General features: G+C 30.2%; 1 protein-coding gene across 1 annotated transcript in view; it reads left to right on the forward strand.

The window, feature by feature from the left end:
- The first annotated feature begins 3,898 nt into the window (after window positions 1–3,898).
- LOC117179468 (60 kDa SS-A/Ro ribonucleoprotein-like) overlaps window positions 3,899–10,560 on the forward strand; it is a 15,215-nt gene continuing 8,553 nt past the window's right edge. The window contains exons 1-6 of the mRNA XM_033371310.1: window positions 3,899–4,005; window positions 6,694–6,918; window positions 6,981–7,380; window positions 7,681–7,916; window positions 8,014–8,219; window positions 8,345–8,465. Coding sequence (XP_033227201.1) covers window positions 6,709–6,918; window positions 6,981–7,380; window positions 7,681–7,916; window positions 8,014–8,219; window positions 8,345–8,465 — 1,173 coding nt within the window. The 5' untranslated portion in view covers window positions 3,899–4,005; window positions 6,694–6,708. The remainder of the gene's footprint in view (window positions 4,006–6,693; window positions 6,919–6,980; window positions 7,381–7,680; window positions 7,917–8,013; window positions 8,220–8,344; window positions 8,466–10,560) is intronic.

The raw sequence follows: 10,560 nt of genomic DNA on the forward strand, positions 1-10,560 counted from the left end.
AATATACAAACTAGAAAATTCCCGAATTGCAGAAATTGAGAAAACAGTTATGTGGTCAATATTATTTATTTATTAAAAATACAATAATCAAATATTTTCATTATAGAAATTTGGTTTAATGTTTCATTTTTTTAAATTATTATTTTAATTTAAAATAACAATAATTGTATAAAATGTGATACAAACATAAATTTAAAACACATGAGCTTCAAATGAAACAAACTTTGCAGAATTCAATGCAGGCTGATTTAACGCTACTTTTATTTTTATGTTTTTAAATAATAATTTTATTTTTGCGAGCGTTTTCTGTAATGTACAAAAATAAAATGGACATTTTCAAACAACTTTTCTTATCCAAAAATACATTTGTTCAATTATTGTTATTTTTAATTCAAACAATAATTTTTAGAAACTTTAAACATTAAAAAAGTTTTTTCCTCGGTAAAAATATTTTATTTTGCTATTAAAAAAATTTTTTCAACTAACTATTTTTTAATTATTTAAATTAGAGAGTTGTCTAGCCCGAATATTATATAATTCGGAAATTTTCTGTCGGCAATTCTTAAATTCGGTAAGATTATAAATTGTCGAGAATTTTCCAATTCGGAACTTTTATATTTCGACAATGCATTGTTGAAATATAAAAGTCCCGAATTGGAAAATTAAAAATAAAATTCCCACATCACTGTAAAAATTCCGAAATTATAACATTGCAATGTTATAATTTGGGAATTTTTACAGTGATGTGGGAATTTTATTTTTCGGAAAAAGCGACTGAAAAATCCCGAAAAATAAAATTCCTGACACTGTAAAATTCGTACATTAAAAAATAAACAATAATAAAATTCCCGAAATTATAAAAGTCCCGAAATATAAAAGTCCCGAAATATAAAAGTCAAATTGGAAAATTCACGAAAAATAAAATAAATAAAATTCCAGACAGTAAGATATTACCGAATTTTAAAAATCCCCAAAGAAAATGCCTGAATCATAAAATATCCGAACTAGAAAATTCCTGAATTTAAACAATTTAAACAATTGTTTATTAAATATTATTTATTTATTGAAAATACAATAATCGAATATATATTTCTGGATGAAATTTTTTTTTTTTGAAAATGTGCATAGCATTTGAAAAAAACATAAAAAAAGTTCTGAAAAATCGAATTTTTTATTAATAAAAAAAAATAATAAAAATAAATTTTGATATAAATCTTTGTTGAACTGAATCCTGCAAAGTATGTTTCAAAAATGTTATTATGTAGGTACGAAGAAAATTTAATACATTAAAAAACACGTGTGCTCTTTCAAAGCACACGTGTTTTTTAATGTATTTTTTAATACAATTTTTATAAAATTATTATTCAGGTGCCGCAGATTTCATTTTTTGGGATTTTTCATTCATCCCTTTCGGAATTTTTGTCAGTGGTCCCATATTTTTATACCTCCTCTTAAAATTATGTAATTTTTCAAAATAAAAAGTCAACATTTGAAAACATTTCAAAATCATCAAAAGTATCTATTCTCTTTTAAATTATTTCAAATCTTTTAAAATTATTTTCAAAAATTGTCGGAACTTTTAAATGTCTTTTAGACTGATTCCCATTTTTCCTAACATTTTTGTAAAATCCTGCACACAAAATTGTTTTAAGAGCTGCCAGATTTTTTCTAATATTGTAAATCTTTTGAAATGTTTTGAAATATTTTCAAACATTCTCTTTGAGTTATGTACTTTTTCAAAATAAAAAATCATTTTAAATCTATCTAGAAATTTTTATTGTTTTCCTAGTATTTCAAAATTCTTGAGGAGCTTCAAATTTTGTTCTTTTCTTTGTAACATTCAAAAAACCTCCAGCTTATTTTATTTTTTTCTAAATTATTGCTTATTTAACTGTTCTTTAAGAATCAAAATGAAATACTTTTACCTTCGAAATACAAATAAAAAAATTAAACAATTATAATCGTAACATTCCAAGTTTAAATTTGTCACTCTGAAATTGTGACAATTCATTTTCAAATTGTTTACTATTGAAAATTGTTTTTTTTTTTTTTTATTTCCAAACCAAATAGGTTAAAAATGGAATATTTTATACTAAAATAATACTTCAAAAAGATTTTGAAATTGAATAAAGGCGTTCATTTAAGAAGCCATTAATTCGAACTTTACACTTATGTCACTACTAAGGCTTTGCAATTAAATTAGTTCAAATTTTAACGTTAAAATATGTAAATTATATCATTTTGAACAGATCAAGAATCACCTTGTAAAATCAATCACTGTTTAATTTTTAATACTCGAACTGCAGTGCAATTTTCAAATTTACTTTCATTTTCTGATTTGTCCCGGTCGCGAGTCTAGCTTAATATTTAAAACAACTTTCATGTTTTTGAAATTGTAATTTTTCGGTTGTAACTTACGGGACAATAATTTCATTCTTTGAAAGATTTTCTACAAATCTTGTTAATAATTTCTACATTCACATCAAAAATGAGAAGGTATTAGTTTTTTATGAAAAATAACTTTTTCGGATTTTATCAAATGTCGACGTTTTGAAGCCCCGTGAGTCAGAAAAACAAATTTTTACGTCGGGGTCTGTTTTTCTGTGAAGCATCGTCGTTGTTGTTGTCTGTATACCGGATAATTTTCGAAAGACTGGTCCGATTGGATTGGGCTTTGACACACTGTTCGAGGGACCAAAAAGAAAGATCGAGTTCGTTAAACAACCATTTTTGATAAAAATCCAAAAAGTTGAAGCTTTTTCAACTTTTTTTGATAAAATCAAACTTACCAAAGTTAAAGGATTTTAAAAATCCAAAAAACCAAACGAAAATGGACATTTGAAGCAAAAAAAGCTTGATATGGAAAAAAGTCAAGAGGCGAAAAACGCTACTTTTTCAAGGCCCCATGATTATTTTATCACATTCTCATCCATAATGAGAAGAGTTTTATGCGAAAAATGATTTTCGCGAATTTCATTAAATTTCGACGTTTTGAGGCTCCTTGAGTCAGAAAAATAAGTTTTTACATCGGTATCTGTCTGTCTCTCTGGCGTCTACGTCGTCGTTATTGTGGTTGTGGTTCTCTGTATAGCGGATAACTTTTGAAAGAATTCGACTTCGTAGCACGATGAGGGCAGCACCTCGATAGGGCAGAAAATGTGATGTACTATATATATAATTCCCCACTCCGACGACCCGTACCGCATCTAATATCTTTATCTACGTCTCATATGTTTTTTCTCTCTCTAGAGCCCATTTCAGTTCTCCCTCAAAGCGTTACCGTTCCATTTCTATGTGTCGATGGTTCGGGGTTTTCAGAAACCGCCTAGCAATGTCTAGGGACTCTAGGATGAAGGAAAATGGACGTCCCTTTTTTTGGCATGCGCAGAAAGTGTTGGTTGGCTGCATTGCAATTGCGGGAAAATTGAATAATTCGAAAAAGTTTTCACCTATCGTATTTTTTTCAATAAAAATCAAGAATAAAAAACAATAATTCAATCATTACCGATTTAATGTAAGAATAATGTCAAATATTTATTTCTAAGATACTTTCACTCTTGATACGAATTTAATTAAGTTAGTAAAAATTTGGTTCAATTATAATCTAGTCACTAGACAGATGGATACACACAGTTACACAAGTAGATAGTTACAAGTCACTAAATTGATCTCTGCTCAGGAACGAATCGAAATCTCATATTTATTTTGTTATTATATTTTCGACGTTTACTGACATCTAGCAATAATTAAATGTAACTTTAATATTATTTAAATCGTAATATTAAAAGAGCATCATGAAGGCGGAAGAAACACGGCTCTACGTCAGCTAGCGACATCTCCTGAGCAAAGTTGTAATTTGAGGACTGGCCATTGATAGGCCATTGTTTGTTCGGCAAAAGTGAGCAGCAAAAGTTGGTGGGTTGTGGCAGGTTGTGGGTTGTTGTTGGCTTAGCTGTAGTCGTATGAGGTTGTGTGTGACGTCTCTCAACATTGAAGGGTTGAAAGGTTTGTATTTTCCTGTTTTAATTTCGAAATACCCAAGTCTTTATTGTTATTAAGTATAAAATTTGATTCCGTGCATTTAAATTAACGTTAAAACGAGAATCAGTTTTTCATTTTTACTGTTCCTTTTCGTTTTTTCTAACTAATTTACCACCTACCACACCATCCCCAGGTGAAAATTGCCAGGTTATGGTACCTTATCACGCAAGGTTCTAAACCAATAATCATAACCATTTTCTTGTGCCTGTTTGTATTCTCTATTTTATCTAGGTTTACCTTTCTGCCTATTTCGATTAAATCTTACAGTTATAGCTGTGAAAAAAGACAAAAAAGGTCGTATGAAATTTCTGTCTTCTCTTGATCGATCTTATTCTCTTCTGTTCTCATCTGGATTGTTTATGATTAGCTCTTCCCGCTCTCTTCTCTAATAGACTTGGTTCATTTAGGCTTGAGCTTTTTTAAAAAATAGTCAAAAGCATGAAATTTTGTTGATTGCAGTTTATATGAATTTGTCGTTTTGAAATAGCCTAATTGTAATGTTGAAGGCGTAATAAGAACAATTTTTCAATCTGATTTCCATTTCGAAAATAAACTATGTTAAATGATGTTCATTTAGATATTTGCCTGTTTGAATACTACCAATAAACATTTATATTTAAAATAAATAAATATATATATATATATATATTAGAAATTTTGTTAACGTTAATTGCAAATTTTGACCTCACAGATTTTTTTAACATACATACGACATATAAAATATATGTGAAAAGAGAAATAGACACATCACTGATTTGCTGGACATTTAAAAAAAAGAGAGGTTGTGTTCTATTATTTTTATTATTGTGGCAAAGATAGTATATTTATTTTGTATTTATTATTTTATAATGTTTTCAAAAATTCCCGAAATTATTTACTTAAAGACATGTGTATAATTTTTGCAAGAAATGAAGTTGTATAAAATGAATTGATTAAAAAAATATTTGAATTAAATTCATGTGTTTTTTAAGCTAATGAATGAGCATACATTTTTTGTCCGATGAACAGAAATCTGTGCTCAAAAGTCACCCATCACATTAAGGTTTGAGAAAGTGAGGGTTGACACTCCCAAAAAATATTTTTTTGGAAATTATTGAAATATCCGTATATGTCATTGATTGTGCAATTATAAGAAGTTTAATTGATTGAATTTTGTGTATATAATTCAAAAACAAGGAGGAAAGCGATAGAAAATTAGAAGAACTTTTCCTTTTAATTTTGGAAACGAAAATTAAACATTTAGAAATTTTCGTTCAATTCCTGTAACGAAAACAAAATAGTTACTTTTCGTTTCGACACGTTGAAGCAGTCTCTGATAGAAAAGGATTCCAATCAAATAATTGTTTTATATATGCTTATAATCTTATACTTTTACATATATTTTTGTCTATTTTTATAATATAATTTCTCATGCAGGCATGTTTCTAATCTTATTTGTTTGTAATTGTGTACTGGGGTGGGTTGAAAACAAAATGTTAAAAATGAAAAAGAGCCTAGCACGGAAACCTATGTAAAGTTTGAATTAGATCGATCACTATCTTGAGACTTCGTCTTATTCTCAGTATATTGGAAAAAAGCAAATTTTATGTTTTTCCGCAATCTACAAAACATGCAAATTTGGAGAAATTGTGCTAGATTTCAATTTAAGTTGATCTAGGAAAAAATCTCATTTTCATTTCCCTCAAAAACCTAAAATAACATTTAAAGCTCTAGAAATTATCTTAAGTTTGTTGAACCTCTGAAAACTTTCTTAAACTGAAAATGTACCTCAAAAAATTGAAAAGACTTCTGCCATTAAAAACTTTTTGCCAAAAAAATGGCAAGATCTTAATTTAATTCAGCGCCCTGGCCATTTAAATTGCTTCCACAAATTCTGTAATATATTCTTGTTTTATGAGGTCCGTAAAAATCAGATTTTCTCCTGAATAAACTCAAATTATAAATTCATCCAATTTTATCGAAATTGTATAAAAATGAAGATTTAAAAAATTAAAAGTTACGATTTTTCTGACATTCTGAGAATCCTCAAGTTATTCAGCTTATTTTGTCCCAGCGAAATCGCAAGAAGTTGATCAAAATTTTAAATTTTCCTACGTGTCTACTCACGTTAAAAAGCTAGAATTGTCAGGGCATTTTTCCCGGCATCCGAGTAGACACCCTGGGTATATTCCGACATAGTGTTTGAATTTTTTATTTGCAACAGGAGGGATATGGAAGCACATCAAGAAAGAGAAAGATGGCGATTCTATGTATCAATCATACCGTTTTCCCACCCCCTAACACATCTGCACAGTGTCCCAAAATGTACCCCTAAATCCAAAAATGTTAATCCTGCAGGGAAACTACACCGTTGAGCACTTTATTCTCGTCGTTTTTGACAAAAAATATTATTGTAGCTATATTGTAATGATTGTCCAGATTTTAAACTAATATTCAATTAAAACGATTTTTTGAGAAGAAAACAATTATTTTAAAATATTTATCAATATTCCACTATACCAAAAATAATAAATTTTGAATAAAAAAAAAAACAAGAATAAAGTGCTCAAATGTATAGATTTGGGAATTAATTTATAGGGACCTAGTGTGCACAGAAATGTGTAGTGCAAATTCAAAACATTTTAGCCATTATACACTGTGTTCGATTTTTAGCTCAGATTTGTGAAAATGACTACACAAAAGCCAACTGATGATGCTAAAGAGAATGATGCTGAACTAAGAATGATAAGATACCTATACATTGGTAAAGAATATACCGAATACCAACCGGGAAATTGGTTTGTGCACCAATATTATTCAACTGATCGTGTTCCATCCATAGAAGAAATGGCCATAGATAAAAACACTGAAACTAAACCCGTGGAAATAATAGAAACCGTAAGCAATTGAAAACACTTCTCCGTTTGGTTACTGTATTATTAATAATTTCTTTATTTCAGGTGTTTAAAAAAGATAAAAATCTGGTACAGAATTTCGAAACCCTTGTTTTTGCACTAGCCGTCTGTGCTCGACAGAACAAAAGTGAAAAATTACGTCATTTGGCTTATTCTAAAGTGAAATCCATTTGCGCAGAACCACAGCATTTTCTGTTATTCATTAAATTTGCTGACCAGATAGCCAAAAAAAATAACACGAAGCACGGCTGGGGTCATGGGTGGAAAAAGGCTGTGGAGGAATGGTACAATTCTAAAAATTATTTAGAATTGGCCGAGTGTGTCACTCGGTATAAAAGCAGATACGGGTGGAAGCACAAGGATATTCTCAAACTCTCCCACATATCCACTGGTGCTAAAGTAGAAGATAAATCACAACTTGCCCAAATTCCTGAACCTGTAATCGGTGTGTTTTCGTTTATTTCCTTCTTTCAAAAAATCTAGACAAAAATTTCCCCCAGAAAATAGAGAATTTGCTTTCACTTTTAAATACTTTATTTTAATAGTGGATCACCGAAGGATATGAAAATACCATTTATTCTTTTTTACGTTAATAACTGGTATTAAAAATATTGAAACGAGTTTTCGAGTCGAAAAATTTCCAACTGTTTCAAATACCTGAAGTATTTAAGATTAAAATCAAAATCGGTAATGATGGTATGTATTCCTATATTTAACACACTAACATTGTATTTGTTCTCAACAGTGAAAAACATGATATTCTGTTATGTGATGAACGGACTTAAAGAACTGAAAAAAAAGTATGGTGATGCGGATGACCCCGCCATTTCGAAACATGCAAAAGCGGTTGAGATAATCAAGTATTTGGAGAACGTCGAAGATTTCAAACACTGCGAAGACGAAGTTCGAGCGGGTGGCTTAGTAGAAATGAACAATTTCACTTTAGACCACGTTCCAGGGCATTTGTTAAAATCTGAAGAAGTATGAATTGCCTAGACAATTTCATTAACTTCTATGCATTAAGCAAGTACCTAACCTAATAATTTATTGACACTAATTTTATATTTTTCTTTTCTAGGTATGGAATTCATTGCTAGTTTCAATGGATTATGCTACACTTCTAGAAAATTTGCAAAGAATTCACAACCTTGGTTTTTTGAAACCAAATTCAGTATCAGTTGCGAAAGTTCTTGACACATTATCGAGCGAGGAGAAAATTGTGAGCGAGAAAATTCATCCGGCACACATTCTGATCGCAGCAAAGAATTACGAAAACTCAGGAAAGTAAGTTCTTTTCTATTATTTCAAGGCTTGTTAACTCTTCAAAATAAATCTGTGATCCAGGTATTTTGGTTTATTACTATAATGTACGATTTCTCTTCAATTTGATCATTTATTTGGGTTTCAAGACCTTTAAGCTACGAGAAACGAAAAGTAAGAGAAGAAGCAAAGAAACAACATCCACCGCCACCAAAAATGAATCAGAAAATCGTCGATGCTCTCTACAAATCGCTCAATATGGCGCTTTCGGTAAGTCAGTGATTTAATACAAAATAACAACTTAAATGTAAAATAAATTAGATTTTCAGACAATGTACAATTTTCTAGTAATTAACTTAAATTAGGAACTTAGAAATTTTACATTGACATGAAAGTTCGTTCTGATAAATAATTATGTATTATTATTTATTACTGACAAGCAGTGCTGCGCGCGCCAACCCTCACTTTTTAGTTACTTATTTTTTTTACGCTTCTACGAACGATAATGATATCTATTCCTTTTTTACATGTTTCTCACATTTTTAACTTTAAACATCTTACCGGTCTTAGACAATATTGTTGGAAATATTTTACATGTATTTAAATGACTGCGTGTGTCTGCTCAGCCGAACTCCTCTTTGCGAACTAGCACAAAAAGAGATGGCATTTTTACGATGCATTTTAATTTGAGCATAAAAGTGATTTTACAATTAATCGCAGCATTGTTAAATAAATAGTAAATATTCCAAATGAATATTTATCGGAAAAAATGTTTCGAGTGTTATTTTCATCATATACACAGAAAGAAAATACTTATTTTACTATATTGTATAATTATTGTAAGATTAAATAAATTTTAATTTGTGTTTGTGTGGGGGGGGGGGGGGGGGGGTGCGTATGTGTACGCAGAATATGCTGAAATTATGAATAATAGACGATTTGAACTGAAATACGAATTCTAATCTAGCTTCTAGGTTATATATTTTTTAATATAATTTTTATTATTCAATCATTGTTTTGAACTCACAAAGCAATCATAAAATCCCTTACATTTCTAAATAAAAATGCATTTTGGACCTCCTTTTATTAGTTCATACTTTGGCCGCATTAAAGTTATAGATGGCGACTCGCAGTTCTGCGGTTTCCAAAAGCAAACTACTATCGGCGAGAAAATTGTAGGCATCTAGGTTTCAATCTTAATAACTCAGCAACAAAAATGCTCAAAGTGTTCCACGTAAATAAGCTTAAAGACGTTAATGTAAACAAAGTTTTGTGCTTTGCAGACTGAAAAATGTAAAAAGAAAGTATCGAATTTCGGGCACATTTAAGAAGAGTCAACTTTAGAGCATTATTTTTTATACAAGAAGCAATGGTAAGAAAATCATCAATATAAAGAAGACATTTATGAACAAATTGCAACTAACCAATATGAGTAATAATAAAAATTGTTACTGAAAATTACAAAAATGTACAACTGCACTATCTTCAGTTCCGCTAAAAATGTTAAGGCGATTGTAAGTCCAGACTGCAAGGCAAAGGCTCTGTAATTATTTACAATGTCCAGAAAAGATGTGCCTTTTTCGGTGAAAATCGCGATATTTTCGGACAATTTTTTATATGGGAAAGCAAGTGTTAGAAACCAGCAGTGAAAAAACACATTCTTGTGAAAAATGTTTTTCTCAAACAAAAGATATATTTTCCCGGTTAGAAGAAAAAAAGAGAAAAATTAAGGTGTGTGTTTTTAACGTTTTTAACGTAAAAGTGAGATTTACTTTATTCTTTTAAATTAGGGCTAGAATCTCATGGCGGGTATTCGTATATTTTCTCGGATATTCGGGGACCCGGGTAATAACCTTAAATTCAGGTATCCGAGTACTCGACGTATTTTTGTGAATTTTAAAGATTTCACATTCGACATCAAGTTTTGAATGCAAAAAAAAACGCGCAATAGTTTCATAACCCTTATTTGAGAATAGAACAAAATAAACAAAATTTTAGAACGCCCGGAGCAAGTTGTTGCTTAGAGATGATGTTGAGTTTTGGTATAAAAAATATTTCGTCGAAAATATAACACTTCATGAAAAAATAATCCCATAACCTTTTGTTTCACTGTTTTCCTAATACCCGAAACTTACCCGGGTATTACACGACTACCCGGGTACCTGATATTTAGGTTTTTACCCGGGTCCATGATTAATACGCGTGTCATCGGGTACTCGCCCGAGTGCCCGGGTTACCGGGTGTTGGCAAAGTTAGAGCCCTATTTTAAATATGCGACTTTTCCCATCAAGTGAAATGCACAACCAGCGAATAGATTTTCTCTCAAATTTAATTCCGTTCTTTTCGCAGCCGATTAGCAAGTTAT

Source organism: Belonocnema kinseyi, chromosome 9 (assembly GCF_010883055.1).
Source record: "Belonocnema kinseyi isolate 2016_QV_RU_SX_M_011 chromosome 9, B_treatae_v1, whole genome shotgun sequence".
Taxonomy (NCBI): domain Eukaryota; kingdom Metazoa; phylum Arthropoda; class Insecta; order Hymenoptera; family Cynipidae; genus Belonocnema; species Belonocnema kinseyi.